This window comes from Lagenorhynchus albirostris, chromosome 8, assembly GCF_949774975.1.
Source record: "Lagenorhynchus albirostris chromosome 8, mLagAlb1.1, whole genome shotgun sequence".
Lineage (NCBI taxonomy): Eukaryota > Metazoa > Chordata > Mammalia > Artiodactyla > Delphinidae > Lagenorhynchus > Lagenorhynchus albirostris.
Window position 1 is genome coordinate 24212334 of NC_083102.1, and position 19048 is coordinate 24231381.

General features: G+C 39.7%; 1 protein-coding gene and 1 pseudogene across 6 annotated transcripts in view; both read left to right on the top strand.

Annotated features, from left to right (window-relative positions):
* Window positions 1-2743: 2743 nt before the first annotated feature.
* ZNF800 (zinc finger protein 800) overlaps window positions 2744-19048 on the top strand; it is a 49329-nt gene continuing 33024 nt past the window's right edge. For all 6 annotated transcript variants that reach the window (XR_009541936.1, XR_009541937.1, XR_009541938.1 and 3 more), the window contains exons 1-3: window positions 2744-3415; window positions 3894-4012; window positions 9139-9234. Coding sequence is in view for 1 of the 6 variants with exons in the window: in XM_060156767.1 (XP_060012750.1) it covers window positions 3952-4012; window positions 9139-9234 (157 nt within the window). In the remaining 5 variants the exon portion in view is untranslated. The remainder of the gene's footprint in view (window positions 3416-3893; window positions 4013-9138; window positions 9235-19048) is intronic.
* Window positions 12262-17109, top strand: LOC132524922 (tubulin alpha-1 chain-like; annotated as a pseudogene).

A 19048-nucleotide genomic window follows, 5' to 3' on the forward strand; every position in this document is an offset into this window, starting at 1 on the left:
GTAGCAGCTACAGGCATGATCCCAGACAAGGCCAGAGAGCACATAAAATGGCTTTAAGGCACTGATTCTAGGGTGGTTTGCTACGCAGTAATAGTGTATATGTGTGTGTGTGTATGTGTATATGTAATATATACACACACACACACATATATTCTCTAGCCTTGAAGATGAGGGAATATTTTTAAACTGTAAGAGGGTCTTAGGTTAATCATTAGGATGCATTTGCAGACTTTAAGGATCAAAAATTTCCTTAAAGCTGTAATGATGTGTCACCTAGGTTGCTGCAGTGAACAACGAAAAGGGAAGACAAATAATTTTTCTGTGATGGTTTGTGCATAGTGTTTTTAGAGGTAGGGTGAAAATTCTAGAAGATGTTCAAAGTCTCTTTAAACTCTAGGGCCCTGTGAAATTCAGTTGTGATTTCAGCAACTCCATTCCCGCTTCGTGAACTTGTACGTGGCATTTTAATACCTTTCACAAATGACAGGATCTACTGGCTAATCTTTCACATACAATGTGATCTAAAACAGCTGTGGTACAGTGTAGGCAACACAGTATAGCCAGCATAAGTGACTAAGCATAGTGACTTAGCTAAGCATAGCACTAAGCCAGCATAGTGACTAAGGTCATGAGTTCCAGAGCCATACCGTTTGGGTTCAAATGCTGGTTCAGTTGCCTATCAGCTGTAACCTTGATGAGTTATTTAACCATTCTTTGCCTCAGTTTCTCCCCCTGAAGAATGGAATGATAACAAAATCTCATTGAATTGTTGTTAGGATTAAATGAGTTAATGCTTGAGCTTAAAACATATTACTCAAAACATGTCAGATACTAGCATTGTTATTTTATAAAGGGAATGATCTAGGTCCTAGACTCAGTTCTGTTAACTGTGTGACCTTCAGCAAATCAGTTAACCTATCTGGGTTTCAGTTTTCTGCCTATAAAGTAAGGTTTACTATGTAACTTCCATGGTTTCTTTTCCTCTTTAAAATTCTATGATTCAGGGTTCAATATTTGTTCTACCCACATGCACATTACAGTCTTGTCTATAATTCTAATTTTTCAAAAATTGTTTAAAACTTATTCTATTAACAAGCAATTTTGAGGACCCTCTAGTAATGACCACTTTGAAGTACAATATAAATAATACTGCATTTACTCAGGAAACTAAACATTTTTTATTCACATCTGGTCAGCAAACATTTACAACTCTTACATATCCAAAGAGATGCCTTTTCAGGTTTATGAAAACTTAAAATTGTATATTCATTTTTTAAACCCATGATAAATTTGCTTATTAAAGTAGGAAAAGATCTTCCAAAAGTGAAGACAATATTTCACCTCAAATTTTACCAAAGATCTCCAGTGTTAAATAAAATCCACTGTTAAGGGTCACGTTTAAAATTTTTTTCTATTTTTTTGCTTAAGCATATTACACACAATATTATAAAAATGTGATTTTTTAAATTGGCTTCATAACACCATCATGTGGACGTAGTTTATTTTACACTGGTTTATAAATTGTGGCATTTCATTTTAGTTTGATGTTTTGTATTGCTTCTTGACAATGAGACAGATAACGAGATCAAACGTACTAAGGTAACCAGTTAGTATGTAGAATGTACAGTACGTGGAATTCCTTTTAAAAAGTTTTTCATTTTCCTATCCTTTTCCTGTCACCCCTATAACCAAGCTGCTACAATCCCTTAGGACCTATGCAAATGTTCCATTCAATATTTTTACAGTAACAAATTTATCAATTACTGGGTCTACTACAAACTTCACTTTTAATTCTGAAAATAGATTTCAGTCACTCATTTGTTTTTCCAAAAGCCTATCTACGAAACTTTGTTTTTCAGGGATCCGAAAACTGGCAAGCTAACTACGAAGTGGATCTTGGGGGTGGCGGGGGGAGAGATGGAGATAAACAAAGCAAAGGGTCTTCTTCTGTCTTAAAATTTTCATATTTGCTTCTGGAGCAAGAATTCCATCCTAGACGTCGGGGAGAAGGCGGGGGAGGCGTCTCTCCTGCCCCCGAGCAGCGGCACACGGGTTTGCTGAATTTGACAGACCATTGCGATCTTGGGGGATTTTCCAAGCTGGAAGAGAGCGCCGATGAGAAAAAGTGCGTACAGCCCACGTGACCCAACTTCACTTTCAGGTGCCAGAAGCGGAGCGCAGCTGCAATCAATACCGATCTTCCACCAACTAGGTTGTATTCCTCCCAAGGACCTGCTAAAACCCCCGAAGTTCTGAGAGACCCACTTCGGAAATTGTTGGGTTAAAAAAAAAAAAAGTTCCACTTGTACCATTTATGACAACTTTTTCGGAATCACCACGATTTACGGCTTACGCATTTGCCAAGCCTTTTCCTACAGTTCCCTCCCTTGCTTTTCCAAGCCTCCCGTTTCGGTTCCACCGAAAGAAGAAAAGCGATAGCAACAGTTTGGTTGCCCAGCAGTCCGTCTCCCGGGCGCAATCACCGCACCAGGGGCCTCACACCTCTCGGCCCGCGAAGCCCAGGACTTTGGCTCCCAGTCCGCCGGGGACGTGCGGGAGTACGGCCGCTTCGAGACCCGGGCCGCGCCACCCGCCCCGGTTCCCTCCCCGCGCCCGGCCGCAGAGCGTCGCCACCCCACCGTCGGGGGCGCCGGGCTGGGCGCATGCGCGCGGCGCTCCCGGGCGTGCCGGCCACACTCCCCCCACCCACTCCGAGAGCTTGTCACTTCCTGCCCTCGCCCCATCTCCGTCCGGGGTCAGTCAGTCGCTGCCTGTCGCAGCCGGCGAGTCTCTGCTTCCCCCTTCCTACCCGCTCCGCGGCGGCAGCTCAGGCTCTTCGTGGAGGGGCAGACAGAGAAAGAGAGAGACTGACTTAATAAAGTTTCCTGAAACAACAACTATTACCAAAAGGAGCCCAAGGCGGGGGAAACCCCCATCCTTCCCCGCCCCTCTCCAAAAGCCTGAGGGACCGTCGCAGGTGGAGCGGCGCTGAGGGGAGCCGGGCTCCGGCGGCAGCCGTTGCCCTGGCAAGGGGCGCCTCGGGTCCTGCCCGCTCCGGTTCCGGCTCCTTCGGTGGCGGCGGCAGCGGCTGCGGGGCGGTACCTCCTGTCAACTGCCTGCGCCCGCGCGCCGTCAGCCCGCCCGCCCAGCTCCACAGCGCGGAGGGACGCCGCGAGCCGCCGCCACAGCCGTCGCCTCGGGCCGCGGAGGGACGTGGTGAGCTGCGGCGCTTCCGCGTCAGCGCCAGCGGGGAATCTCTGGGAGCGCGTCGGGCCCGAACCCCGGTTCCTTCGCGCGGTCCGCCGAGGCTGCGCCAGGTGGGGCCCGAAGCCGCCTCTCACGCCAGGCTGTCCCCGCGGCCGTCCGGCCTGCCTTCCTTCCTTCCGCCCGCCCGTCGGCCCGCCCTAAGAGTTCAGTAAGTTGGGCGCACTTGGTTGGGGGGACGGGGGTTCAGCCGGGGAGACCCTGGCGCACGTGCGTCGCGGGAGGGCGCGACGTGGGCCGGCCGCCGGCGGGAGCTACACCTCGGCCGCCCGGCCGCCGCGCCCCCCGCCCCACGGGCCCCGGCGCCGGCCGTGCCCGCTGCGCTCCGCGCCACCGTCTCCGCGCGCGCCCGCCCGGGAAGGCGAGGCCGCCACCGCCGCCGCCGCCCGCGCAGCCGGCCAGGCCCTTGCCCTGCGCGCCCGGGGCTGCGTTTCCGGGTAGGGCGATGAACCTGTGCGGGAGTTCGGGCTGAAGAAGCCTTCGTGCGTTTTTCTTTCTCAGTTCGAGAGGAGGGTGCAGGGCTGTGGAGGGCAAGCGGAGGGCGGGTCAGGGGAACGTTTCTGGAAAATGCAGCCAGAACCCCCCCAGGAAGTTCAGGCTGAGTGACGGGTTTGTGCTTCTTTCAACAGCTAAGCCGCAATGAAGAGCTTCTTACAGTGAAAGGAAAGTAGGTCGCGCCCACTGAAAATGCCTTTAAGGGACAAATACTGTCAGACTGACCACCATCATCACGGATGCTGTGAACCAGGTATACGCCTTTCTTCAGTTACTTTGCCCTCCACCAGAGCCGCTCTGCCTTCTGTTTTCTTTTAGTTCTTCTTACCTCCTGCCCAAGAAGACATTCCTAACTAAGCAGGCTATAATTTCCCCCAGCATAAAACCAGTTATGAAGCTAAAAGCTTGTACAAACAAGAGATCTCCCCTGCTTGATCTCTTAAAAAAAGTACTGCAAGTGTCACCTTAAATCTTTTCCACAAGATCAATTACTCAATCCCCTTTCCTTTTCTTTCAAGGCAGCCTGCAGTTAGTAGTATACACTCATGCTCTGTGAATGTTTAAAACTGAAGAGAAAGGAAAAAATGGGTAGTAGAATACTGGCATTATCTTCGAGGAAGCTGTTTCATGTAAATTTTTAAAAACTAAAAGTTTCTCGTGCTTTGATAGTGCTTAGAGACAGAATAATGCTTAAACTTAAAAATGAGTTTAGTTTGGGCTAAGAAAAGTTTGCTGAAGTCAACTTGTTGGAAGAATCAGGTTTTGTTAAGTGGAACCTCTTAAAGAAATTTCTTGGACAGAGCACATTGTTGCAAAATCTGAATATTTAGATAGAATACATAAATATTTCTAGGATAGTTTGTTCAGTGAACAAACTTTTGAGTTTTTTTGAACTCTTTTGAGTTGAATTTATGAAATGAAGAACTCTTTTGAGTTGAATTTATGAAATGAAGAAGTTGCTTTTTGAAGGCTCATGAAGAGTATTACAACACTTTAATAAATGTGATATATAAACTCTTAATAGTTTCTCTGCTTATTAGAAGTATGATGTGCTTTGTCACAAACATTTAGAGATACAGCTTAAAAAGGGAATCCTTGAATACACAGTCACTAAACCAACTAAGGGCTCTTCTGTTACAGTTCAAAGGCAGTTGTTTATCATTATTTTTGACCTAAAAGTTATTAGGACTTTTTAATACTTTTGCTTGTTGTTTTGTTGGAGTATTTTAACTGCACTAATGTACTTGGTTTTGTCACAGTAGAGTTCATGTAAAGTAGAGTACTTTTTTTGTATAATGGGAAAAAATGGCAATGGTAAAAGGGGAAGAACTATTTTCGGAACACTTTGGTACACATGAGAATAAAATTTGTACTATGACCCTATCCCCACTGATTTGCTGAAAATAATACCTCTTCTAGTAAAACAGGCAATCCCAGGGTGGAATCCAGTGTTTATTCAACTGTTCCTGATCTACCTACCTTTCACCATCCTTTCTGCTGCATATTTTGTATCTTTGAAGTGATGATATATCACTTAACGTTTTGCCAAATGTTGAATGGATTTTGCTAGTTTTGAAGTACAAAGCTGTGAATGACTTCTTATACTTGTGTTCCACTGTCTTTTTATTCCATTTTTTTTCTGAGAAGTCATTTGAGTTGCATTAGTTAATTAAATCATCATATTAAAACTTCTTATTTAGGAAGAAATTTATTTGGTCACTCATTTCTTTATTTCTTTGACAAATCTTTATGGAGCACCGGTTAGGGGCTAGGCACTATTCAAGGCAATGGGGATATAAGTGGTGAACAAAACAGATAAGCTCACCCCCTCATGGAACGTTTGAGTGGGAAGAGATAGACGTAAGTAAACAAGTAAGATAATTTGTGACCATACCTTATTTATAAAGTATATATTCTGGTAATTAAAGTTTTCTAGATACTTTAATGTCTTTTTAAAGAGGTTTTCCAGAGTTGAACTTTTAAATATGTGTTGGAACTTTTCTGCTTTTTCTCCCTCATTAACACAAATTCAGATAAGTTGCATTAATTGAAAAATTTCAACTTTATTTTGCCAGGAACTTTTCCCATGCAACTTATTTTTCAGACTGTCATGTCAAAAGTGGTTGGTATTTCTTCACTTTCTTAGTTAGAAGTAAACACTTCCTGAGGATTTAGTTCAGTGGAAAGCCAAAAGTTTAACTTACGGGGTAGTTAATTGTCATTATTTCAGAGGAAGGTATGGGCCATTATTGAGAGGAGTATGTTATGGTAGTTTTAAAAAGAGGATGCCCTCAGATGGAGGAAAGACGGTGACATGATGTTTGAGAAGATCTTTTAATGAGCTGTCCCAAGAGGTCTGACCTCCTTTGGATTATGAACGATAGGTGAGTTCTGAATGAGAGCAGTGTGTTCCTGAGCAGGTTTTGATAGGATGGATCAATTTGTATTGAGGGGTGGTGTTATAAGTCTATCAGTGTATGTAAAATATTCTTAGTTATGTTTTAAGAAAGTTTTTTGTTAGAGAAATTTTCAGATGTTCAGAAGTAGAGAGAATGGTATAAGGAACCTGATGTAGCCATTACACAACTCCATCAGTTATCAATATGTGGACAAGCTCTTTTGATCTGTATTCTCCCCTCCCCACAGTTCCCTTCTCCATCCTCCAACTGCTCCCCTACGCTCTACTGTTTGAAAGCAAATCTCAGACATCATAGGTAGAAGGATATTTTAAGGGGCTTATTTTAAGGTAGGAGAGACTTTAAAAAGTGGGTGTTTTATTCTGGGAAGTGTGTTCTTGGAAGGATGTAAAGAAAGGTGTTAACTTCTGAGCGTTTGTGTTTTTTGGCTGGAGAGAGATGCTCCTTTTTTCCTGAATGGTCATGTAACCTGATCTTGGGAGGGATGTTAGGATATGTAAGAGGAAATTTTATAAAATACTAACATATAAAGTTTTTTTAGGATTGAGAGTATGTTTTCATGAAGAAAGAAAAGTTTCTTACAAGGGGACCTACACAGATGTGTATACTAAATGAATGTGTCCACTCATAACTGAACTAACCCTGGGGTTATTTTGAATGGTATCTCAGGATGTGTATGTATTCTGGTGGTACCAGTGATGGTTATGGGTAACAAAATTTTGCTCTAGCTTTAAAATCAGATGTTGTTATGTGGAAGTGGAAGTTAGTGTATTACAGGAAGTTTTCTGGAGCATATACCTAAATGAAGAAAGGGGGCTCTAAGGAGAAGTTTCCATTTTTTTCCCCCATATTTCTCCCTTATTCATTACTCTTTTTTTCATTCTTCCTTTCTAGAATTCTTGTCACTTACAGAGCCAGGCCTTTGAGCTTTTTAGTTCTTTAAAATTGTATAACTTCTACCCTATCTTCTGTAGTTGTTATTTTTTATAATCAGTTATTGGTTGTTACAGTGTACAAATACTGGAAAGAACATCTAACCTAAATAAATGATATCATCAGTCTACTTACAAACTTCTACTGTTGTTTCTCTAAGGGGTTGCATTCTACTTCTCTTAGATTTTGGAAAAGATTTTTCAGTTTTTGGTGTCAGGAAGGCAGTTGATTTGTAGATTATGATGATGATGGTGCTAGAACATTTATTGAGTCTTTACTATATTCCAGGCTCTGATATAACCAGGTACCTGCATTAGCCAATTTAATCCTCGCACAACCCTATGATTTGGGTACTTTTATTATCTGCATTTTAGAGATGAGAACAGAGAAATCAGAGAGTGTAATTTGCCCTAGTGGTATCTAGTTATTGGTAGCAAAAGAATTTCAGCGCAATCAGTCCAGGTCTGGAGTCTTCTGTTCTTAACCACTGCAGTTAGTGCCAATGTCAGATATTCCCAAAATGAGTTGTATTTGTGTGTATGTTCTTAAAAACACCTCAGAGTTTCTCTTAAAATTGGGAAAATTTTGCTTAATGGAATGATTTGGTCCTGAGACATAGTTCCTCCCCTTTGTGTACGCTGAACTTAAGAGTTGAAACCAAAATGAGAATCTAAGGCTGTGTCTCTACACATAGCCTAGCAGGCCTTATCAGACAGCTAAATGCTGTCCAAGCCTGGGCCCTGAAGCAGTAGCAGCACACAATTACTGAAGTAACCCTCCTTATCTTCTCACACTGAGCAGATGATGGTAAAATATCATCTGGGTTAAGACGGTAAAACATTATAACATATTGAAAAAAAAGAGGTAATTAAAATGGCCAATTTTTCTCCACCACAACTATCTCTTTATTTGATATCTGATGGGAAACTTCAGTTTTCCTTTTCACTTACCTTGTTCCTTATTACCATAATCTTATTTATATTATATATTTATACTGCTACTCTGGGAATTTTGGAAAGCAGGCATGATATAGACCTCTGTATATGAAAATTTTTACTTTTACAATGGGAATATTATTTTTACTTATTATAAAAATGCTTACTTTCTAAAGTGCACACTTCCAAAAGCCCAGGCTAGTGAAGTGTGAGGCAGAAAGTGAAAATCACCCCTATAAACCCACCCTGATGGAAAGAACCATTGTTAAATTTTGTTGGTATCCCATCAGACTTTCTGTGTTTATATTAGCATTTATACATAGACACACATATACCTTAAATTTATTTCTTTCTGTAGCTACTGAAATATATATTAATATAATTGAGGTCATATTCTATAACCTGTTTTTGTTGCTTAGCAATGTAGTATTGACATCCTTTGTTGTCAGTACATGTAGACCTAGCTCATGCTGTGTAAGAGCCATGAGAGATTCTGTTGTATGGATATTTCATAGTTTATTTAGTCTGGTTCCTTTTGAGAGACTTCTAAGTTGTTTGAAATTTTTCTCAATTATTTACAGTACTGCAGAGTGCTGCAGTGAACTTTCTTGTACATCTGTCGTTGTGCACTTGACCAGTTCTTTCCTTAGGTAGTGGTTTTTGAGTTTTGCTCTCTTAATTGCCCAGAGAGCTGTACTAGATTGTCCGGAGAGTTTTGGAATGGTTTATGAGGTGTGGCTAGGTTATCATTGCCCTAGAATTTTGGTTAAATATAGTGGTTCCTCTTCAAGGGGAATAAAAAGGCAAACATGACTAATATGTACTAACTAACACCAAAATAGTAAGATCTTTGCATTTGAACTTAATGCATAGTCTCAGTAGCCTTAGTTTCACCTTGAATTGAGAAAAATTTTAGTTACATTTTTCCCATTATTTCATTTTGCCTTACAAAGATAATGGTGGAGTATATACAAAAAAGTGTGATTGTCATTAACATGATTATAGCAAACCATTGTTTTACTTCAATAGTAAATGATTTAAATAAATAACCCTTTTTTTGTGGGGATTGGGTTGGGTGTTTGTCTTCCATGTAGTTTATATCCTGGAACCTGGAGATGCTCCTTTGTTACAGCAACCACTACAGACATCCAAATCTGGTATTCAGCAAATAATTGAGTGCTTTCGATCAGGTATGAATGTTTTAGGATGTATTTTCAATCTTCACATAGTAGCTAAAAACTACCTAAAAATCCTTAGAAATAATTTTTTAAAAATAAAATGTATACATTGGTTTTCTTTACAGAATACTTTTGATTGTCATTTTTAAAAAGTGGATGAGTAAATATTGACTTGATAGAGATTCCTTTTCAGTACTATATATTATATACTAATTTAAAAAGTATTTAGTATGGTTTAAAGAAATATGTGGTATATTTGCTGGCAAAGATTCATTGTTATTTTTTGGCATGTTCTTTATAAACTCTCAAAGGACGGTAGTAGATTATACAGGGTCTTTATGAGCTTTGACAGAGTAGATTATTTACTCAGAATGTCTGAGATGTCCCTTGTTCTAGATTAATTACTTTATCATCTCTGTTTATGTGACTCACCATCTCCTACCTAACCCTGGAGTTTCAATATCTTTAGTAGAGCACAGATAGAAAAAAGATTATTCCAGCCCTGATATTTAGATATATTTGTTTAGCTTTTCTTTCCATTAGATTGCTATAATAATGGATATATAATAAGTATATTTGTGCAGTTACAATCCAGTGCTCTAAAGTAGGTGTTGCTCACTAAGTATAAATGGTTGAGAACTGTTAGAACTACAGTGTTTTGTAAAGTCTTAGGTTGCTGTGATTCTTATGATCCACTTGTCCACCTCTTGTGGATTTGGCTTCTCTGACATTGCAGGCTGTTAAATCAAATATGAACAAGCAAACATACATGACTAATGGACACCTAAGTGGTGGGCAATTAAAGGGTTAGACTATCTTTTGTTATTATTTTAAAGCTTATTATATCATAATGAAAAATTTCTGAGATTCAAAGAAAAAGATAATTTATATGAAACCATTTGTTTTGTATTGAGAAATTTTTTGAGGTGCTTGTTTTTAAATCATTTTAAAGGGAAGTAGTATCTATTTGATTTACTTTAGGATTCTAAGAAATAGATTGTTCTTTAATCTAAAATAAATTTCTGAGTCTAAGATTCATTTCTTACACTTTTCATCTGTAGTCCTTATGGCATTGCTTTTATGTATATTTAAGTCAGTAAATATTTCGTGTATACCATATGCCTATGCTTAATGTTGGATGGTGGTATAACATATTTTACTGTGTTTTTTGTTGTTGTTTTTTACTTTTGATAATTGCCCTTGGTTAACAGAAATAAATAATACGTCAAATTCTCCTGTGGTAAATACAATTAAAATTTTTCTAATTAGAGGCAGTATTTAAATACATTTCTGGCATAACAGAAGAATGGTTAGTTTTTATTTGTAGTTAGAGTTTCTGTTAGCTACTTTTAGTATAGAGATAAAAATTCTTTTTGTTCTTTCTCATATCATGGAAATGAAGGTAATAGCTTCACATAGTCATATTCCTTGCTATATAGGTTTCTTTTTTAAAAATTCATAATTTGGGATTAACGAAGTTATTTTATACTGCTTCAGTTTATTATAGTGTTATTTGATTAAGAAGTTAGAATTGTTTTATTTATTTGTGCTTTGTCTTGTAAAAAATACCTTCTCAATAAGCTCCTGTACCCAAAATCTATATATTTTTTTAACTTTGGAAGGTGAATATTTAAAAAGGAAATTACGTGTTTTTCCATTGCACTGTGGTTGTATCTGTTTTCTGTGTTTATTGTTTCTTTACAAAGCTGAAGGAAAGGGACTGTGAAATGGGTAATATGTTCTTTCTTAAATGTCCCTGGTAAATTTGCCTTCTGAGTTTTTTTTTTTTCCCCAAACAAATTTTGAAAATACTATAATTTAAATTCTCTAAGTACCCTATCATTTAAATTAGAGATGATTTAGAAATATGCTGAATGGTACAAAGAAACTAATTTTGGATTAAAAAAGGAATTCTTTTACTTCATTAGTGTATCTCATAGCTAAGTAATTCTAATTTCCTCAAGATAGTAATCTCTTACGTATCTGGATAATCTCAAGTCTCCTAAGGTAGCTCTTCTTTAGCACTGAGGTATTTAAGCCTTGGCTGACTGAAACCTTGAGAGGATGAGCTGGAAGTTGGGGCCTCATGACTTAGGGTCTAAGATCCCTTCTCATCCTGAGACTCGTGTAAGTTTCTCCCGGTCTCATTCTACTCCCAAGCAGCCCCTCAATGACTCCTCTCTTTCTAGGCTCTTTCCATTACAGCTGGGTCACACACATTGCATTTAAAGAACAATCTTGGTGGTGTTTTGTATCTGACAGGTATTTGAAGATAGAACTTTGAAGTCTATGCTTTTGCTCTTGTTAACCTTCACAGGCTAAACCAGGTTGGGCAGTAGTAATGTGTTAGGATATCTGCCTTTGTCTTCAAGCTCAAGATAGTTGTCTTCAGTTCCGGTATCAGCTTTGCTTAAAGGATTCATGGTCTCCTGCCTAAACTGGGCTCTCTTTGGCCTGGTATTAATTCCTACCCAAGCTGGAAGTTCGTAAAAGGCTGAGGAAGGAGTTGACTCATTTTTTAGGTCCACCAACCCCATGTGTGCTGTACTGACTGCTTGACCAGTTTTGACTCATTTTCTTTGCTTCACACTTCAGCTTTTGCTTTGGACTGTTTTCCTGGCTTTAAATTACAAATACTTCTTAACCTCTAATCTCTCTCTATTTCTATCTGCTTAACTTGTAATCTGAATAGACTTTTCTTTTTGGAATAAGTTGTTTAAAAAAATAATAAAGAGGTATAAAAGGGTATACAGAAATACAAAAGTAAGTGTCTTTGTTCAGACAGCACGGCTACATGGTTTGTGTCTTCTTCTAGAGACCTTCTACACACATATGAGCATATATTCCTCACTTTCTTCCTAATACAAGGAGTAGCTGACTCTGCATAGTTAGGTATCTTTGGTTTTTTAACAGTACTTTCCACTGTTGTTTGACATCTGTCCATAGATAGATACCTCATTTTTTTTAGAAGGCTGCCTGTTTTGCCCCTACTTGCAGATTTTCTACTCTGAAATCCCTGATGGTTGGGTGACTTGAGACATGCTGTTTGCTTTGAATCCTGGCTTCAGGTACTACCTTGACTGTGCCCTGCCCTTTGCTTGAGCCTTTCCTTAGTTGTGTCAGTCCTTCCAGGATCATGTCTGTGACTTTTCGTCTTCAAATTTCCCTCGTATCTATTAACTTTTTTAAAGAAATAGTTGATTTACAATGTTGTGTTAGTTTCTGGTGTACAGCAAAGTGATTCAGTTATATGTATATATTAATTCTTTTTCATATTCTTTTCCATTTTAATTTATTACCAGATACTGAATATAGTTCCCTGCGCTATACAATAGGATCTTGTTGTTTATCTGTCCTCTATATATTAGTTTGTATCTGCTAGTCCCAAACTCCCAATCCAACCCTCCCTCTATTAACTTTTATTTTAGCTTCCTTCTTTTCCCAACCTCTCTCCCCAAATGGAAACAAAATTTTAAATAACAAAAAAGGTGTACTTCCATGAGGTATTTATAAATAATTGATTAATTGAGCTTAATATTCTTTCTTAGTCGCTTAGTCTTCTGGTAGAGGCAAAGGAGCTGTGGAATGCCCTAAGGTTAGAAGCAGAAAAATGGGAAATTGTCCAGTATTCATAACTGGTCTTTAATATGAAGTTGACATCTTTTTTTGAATTCTTGAAATATATATTATCTCTTTTTACAATATTATACTGTTGATTCTTGAACATTCACCATGGGTGTGAACTGCGCAGGTCTATTTTTTGCGGAGTTTTTCAATAGTAAATATTACAGTATCAGACGATCCTTGATTGATTGAATCCAAGGATGCAGAAGTGAGGATATGGAGGAAGGGAGTATAAGGAGGACTGTAGGTTATATGCAGATTTTTGACTGTGCAGAGTGTTGGCATCCCTAACCCCTGTGTTTGTTCAAGGGTCAACTGTATTATAGAAAAAAGATTCTACCTATAGAACACATTACTACTATTTGCAAGTAGCATCTTTTTTGAATCTTAGGGAGGAATAAATTGCAGTGAAAAATGAGAATTGGCTTTGTGTGATGTTTGCTATTGTCATTAATTAAATTTAAGTTTGGTCATTTACTTTCTTAGAAGAGTTTTTGTTTATTTTTGATTGCTTAAAGCAACATTTCTTGGAGTTAGTGTAAGCTATGACTGGATGGTGATGCCTCTGTCCTGGAAGTGTGATTTATCAGAGATACATAAGATAGTGCCATATTATGTGATGGATTTTTTTGGGTTTTTTTTTGGTTGATACATAGCAACTGTAGGAAGTTTTAAATCAGAGTGCATATTTTGGGGATGAATAAGAAAAATGTAGATTTGTTTTATTGTTCTTACATTCATCTTCAAAGCATTTCATTTGGGGCTGTGTTCCTAGGAGAGCAGCCGTTTATATTAGGGAATTTCTCAAGGGTGCAGATCATATCCTTCACTTCTCATGTCTTCAGTGAATAACATTGTACCTGGTATTTAATAGGTGTTCAATAAATGTGTGTAAGACTAAACGAAAGAGTCACCAAGTAGGCACTAAAATCATTTTATTCTACTTATAAATTTATTGTAGTATGTGGCAGTGTTCCATAATTTAGTAATTTTTTTTTTAACCAACCTTTGTAGGTGGTGGTTTTAAGATAACAATTTCAGTTTTCCTAAGTTTTCTTACGTTAAGGATGATCAGTACGAAATTCCCTTTGTACTGGTCTTGGAACTCAGGAGGTATGACACGAGTTACAGATTTGCTTGCAGTGTTGGGATGATATTGTGGTTAAACAGTCATCCTAAAGAAACTGAGCTCATGTGTGAGTCAGCAATAAAGCATGCAGTATACTATTGAAAAATCATTATTGCTGCAACTTATCATTGATCAACATATCAGTATATTAAGGGAGAAAAGGAAAGTTTATCTTTGTCTAGCACTGAAGAGTTAGAATTAATATTATGTCATGTCAACTGACTGCCACCGAACCTAATGTAAAATTGAATATTGATTCCTTTTGAAAATAATTTTTTAAACATTTTTATCAGTGTATACAATGTGTTTGGCATTAATTGATAGCACAGGAGAAACCCTTGAGGTTTAACTAAATTTTATTGAGCATCCATTATGCGTGATAATCTGAAATATTCATTAATTAGTTAATTTCTAGGCATCAAAAGCTTTCCCTTTGGAGGGCTGGTTTTTTGAAAGATACTGATTGATGATCTATGTAAGCAGTATGTAAGCAGTATGTAGTGACTTCTAAGATAATTTAAAAACCTAAGGCAAGAAAAAGAGTTAAATATAGGAAAAGGAATAATTAGGGGTACGGCAGCATGGCTCTCTCTCTCTCTCAGGGTTAGGAGTTGTGGAAGAACTTTTGTGTCTGTCTAGATGAACTTTTGCTGCTGTCTTGTCTCGTGTTTCAGGTTATAGAAAGTTTTAACTGTTGACAGAGGCACAGTTGGTTGCTGTGTCTAATTGTCAGTGAGCAAAGCAATCAGAAAAAGGTAGCTGATTAGAATAAAGCAGTTATGTCCCCTTGGGAAACCAACAAAACCTTAAATGGTAACTGAAACTAACTTAGGGAATAACTTTTGCCTGTATTTATGAAATGAGGGCACATCTTATTTTTCTCATTTGGAAAGTATGTAAGCAGAATTGGAAAATCATTCAGGTCCCTTTTTTGACTTTCTGGTCAACTTTACATAGACTTAATAGAAATCTTACTTATAGGGAAGTTTTCTGAAACATAGAGAAGGCTCTTCAGTATGTCATTTAACAAATGCCCATCAGGCCTGGTCCTGAAAGCTGGGAGTACAGTGGTGAGCATCAAAGATATCTTCTCTGTCTTCTTAAAGCCTCCAGTTTAATGGGGATACAGAAAAGTAACTAATTACAAGATAGCGGGGTTATGTAGTATAGATGTATAGGGTGCTCTGGGGAATATAGGAGAAGAATTTTTTTTTTTTTTTTGCGGTACGCGGGCCTCTCACTGTTGCGGCCGCTCCCGTTTTGCGGAGCACAGGCTCCGGACGCGCAGGCTTAGTGGCCATGGCTCACGGGCCCAGCTGCTCCGCGGCATGTAGCATCTTCCTGGACCGGGGCACAAATCCGTGTCCCCTGCATCGGCAGGCGGACTCTCAACCACTGTGCCACCAGGGAAGCCCGAGGGGAAGAATTCTTAACAAAAAACAGGAGGAGTCCGAGAAGGCTTCCTGGAGGAAATGACATCTAACCTGGAATCTGAAGGATTGCTAGAAGTGAGCCAGACCAGGGAAATGAGAGAATGTTATAGGCAGAGAGAAAAAAAACATAGGTGAAGGCCTGAAAAGTAAGTGAGAGAGAATTTGGTGAATCCAAGGACCTGAAAGAATTTTGGTATGCCTGGATCAAAACAACTGTGTTTGTATGTGTGTGTGTGCATAGGTGACGTGAGGGTGTTGGAGCATTTGTGATTGATAAGTCAGGCAGTTTCTCTTACATCGACCGCCTAAGAGTCGCGCTGTAAGAAGCAACAGCCTCTCCTCCTCCTGTCTGCCATCTGCTTGGCAGCCACAAAACAGCAGCTATCATCTCCATCCATGTTGTCCAGGCTGGTGTCCAGATCGGCAGTGTTTGCTGGGAGCTCTGCTACCTGGAACACGGCATCCAGCCCGATGGCCAGATGCCAAGTGACAAGACGATTGGGGGAGGAGATGACTCCTTTAACACCTTCTTCAGTGAGACAGGCACTGGCAAGCATGTGCCCAGGGCAGTGTTTGTAGACCTGGAACCCACGGTCATTGATGAAGTTTGCATTGGCACCTACCGCCAGCTCTTCCACCCTGAGCAGCTCATCACAGGCAAGGAAGATGCTGCCAATAACTATACCTGAGGTCACTACACCATTGGCAAGGAGATCATTGACCTCGTCTTAGACCCAATTCAGAAACCGGCTGACCAGTGCACAAGTCTTCAGGGCTTCTTGGTTTTCCACAGCTTTGGTGGGTGAACTGGTTCTGGGTTCACCTCCCTGCTGATGGAGCATCTGTCTGTCAATTATGGCAAGAAGTCCAAGCTGGAGTTCTCCATTTACCCAGCCCCTCAGGTTTCCACAGCTGTAGTTGAACCCTATAATTCCATCCTCACCACCCACACCACCCTGGAGCACTCTGATTGTGCCTTCACGGTAGACAGTGAGGCCATCTATCATCTGTCGTAGAAACCTTGATGTTGAGTGCCCAACCTGTACTAACCTGAATAGGTTGATAGGTCAAATAGTGTGGAGCCCTGAATGTTGATCTGACAGAATTCCAGACCAACCTGGTACCCTATCCCCTTATCCACTTCCCTCTGGCCACATATGCCCCTGTCACCTCTGCTGAGAAAGCCTACCATGAACAGCTTTCTGTAGCACACATCACCAATGCTTGCCTTGAGCCAGCCAACCAGATGGTGAAATGCGACCCTCTCCATGGTAAATACATGGCTTGCTGCCTGTTGTACCATGGTGGGACATGGTTCCCAAAGATGTCAGTGCTGCCACTGCCACCATCAAGACCAAGCATACCATCCAGTTTGTGGACTGGTGCCCCACTGGCTTCAAAGTTGGCATTAATTACCAGCCTTCCACTATGGTACCTGGTGGAGGCCTGGCCAAAGTACAGCGAGCTATGTGCATGCTGAGCAATACCACAGCCATCACTGAGGCCTGGGCTCACCTGGACCACAAGTTTGACCTGATGTATGGCAAGTGTGCCTTTGTTCACTGGTACGTGGGTGAGGGCATGGAGGAAGGAGAGTTTTCTGAGGCCCGTGAGGACATGACTGCCCTTGGGAAGGATTATGAGGAGGTTGGTGTGGGTTCTGTTGAAGGAGAGGGAGAGGAAAAAGGAGAGGAGTACTAAAGTTAAAATGTCACAAAGGTGCTGCTTTTACAGGGAAGCTTACTCTGCTTTAAACATTGAAAAGTTGTGGTCTGACCAGTTGATTTGTTCAAACATTTAGAGAAGAACTAACACCTATCCTTCTCAAACTCTTCCAAAATATAGCAGAGGGAGGAACACTCCCAAACTCATTCTACGAGGCCACCATCACCCTGATACCAAAACCAGACAAAGATGTCACAAAAAAAACAAAACTACAGACCAATATCACTGATGAACATAGATGCAAAAATCCTCAACAAAATACTAGCAAACAGAATCCAACAGCACATTAAAAGTATCGTAAACCATGATCAAGTGGAGTTTATTCCAGGGATGCAAGGATTCTTCGATACATGCAAGTCAATCAATGTGATACACCATATTAACAAATTGAAGGAGGAAAACCATATGATCATCTCAATAGATGCAGAAAAAGCTTTCAACAAAATTCAACACCCATTTATGATAAAAACTCTCCAGAAAGTAGGCATAGAGGGAACTTACCTCAACATAATAAAGGCCATATATGACAAACCCATAGCCAACATTGTTCTCAGTGGTGAAAAACTGAAACCATTTCCACTAAGATCAGGAACAAGACAAGGTTGCCCACTCTCACCACTATTATTCAACACAGTTTTGGAAGTCCTAGCCACAGCAATCAGAGAAGAAAAAGAAATAAAAGCAATCCAAGTCAGAAAAGAAGTAAAACTATCACTGTTTGCAGATGACATGATACTATACATAGAGAATCCCAAAGATGCTACCAGAAAACTACTAGAGCTAATCAGTGAATTTGGTAATTTAGCTATAAAATTTGGTAAAGTAGGATATAAAATTAATGCCCAGAAATCTCTTGCATTCCTATACACTAATGATGAAAAATCTGAAAGGTAAATTAAGGAAACACTCCCATTTACCATTGCAACAAGAAGAATAAAATACCTAGGAATAAACCTCCCTAAGGAGACAAAAGACCTGTATGCAGAAAACTATACGACACTGATGGAAGAAATTAAAGATGATACAAACAGACGGAGAGATATACCATGTTCTTGGATTGGAAAAATCAACATTGTGAAAATGCCTATACTACCCAAAGCAATCTACAGATTCAATGCAATCCCTCTGAAACTACCAATGGCATTTTTCACAGAACTAGAACAAAAATTTCACAATTTGTATAGAAACACAAAAGACCCCGAATAACCAAAGCAATCTTGAGAAAGAAAAACAGAGCTGCAGGAATCAGGCTCCCTGACTTCAGACTATACTACAAAGCTACAGTAATCAAGACAGTATGGTACTGGCACAGAAACAGAAAGATAGATCAATGGAACAGGACAGAAAGCCCAGAGATAAACCCACTCACATATGGTCACCTTATCTTTGATAAAGGAGGCAAGAATATACAATGGAGAAAAGACAGCCTCTTCAATAAGTGGTGCTGGGAAGACTGGACAGCTACATTTAAAAGAATGACATTAGAACACTTCCTAACACCATACACAAAAATAAACTCAAAATGGATTAAAGACCTAAATGTAAGGCCAGACACTATCAAACTCTTAGAGGAAAACATAGGCAGAACACTCTATGACATAAATCACAGCAAGATCCTTTTTGACCCACCTCCTAGAGAAATGAAAAATAAAACAAACAAATGGGACCTAATGAAATTTAAAAGCTTTTGCACAGCAAAGGAAACCATAAACAAGGCAAAAAGACAACCCTCAGAATGGGAGAAAATATTTGCAAATGAAGCAACTGACAAAGGATTAATCTCCAAAATATACAGGCAGCTCATGCAGCTCAATATCAAAAAACAGCCCAATCCAAAAATGGGCAGAAGATCTAAATAGACATTTCTCCAAAGAAAATATACAGATTGCCAACAAACACATGAAAGGATGCTCAT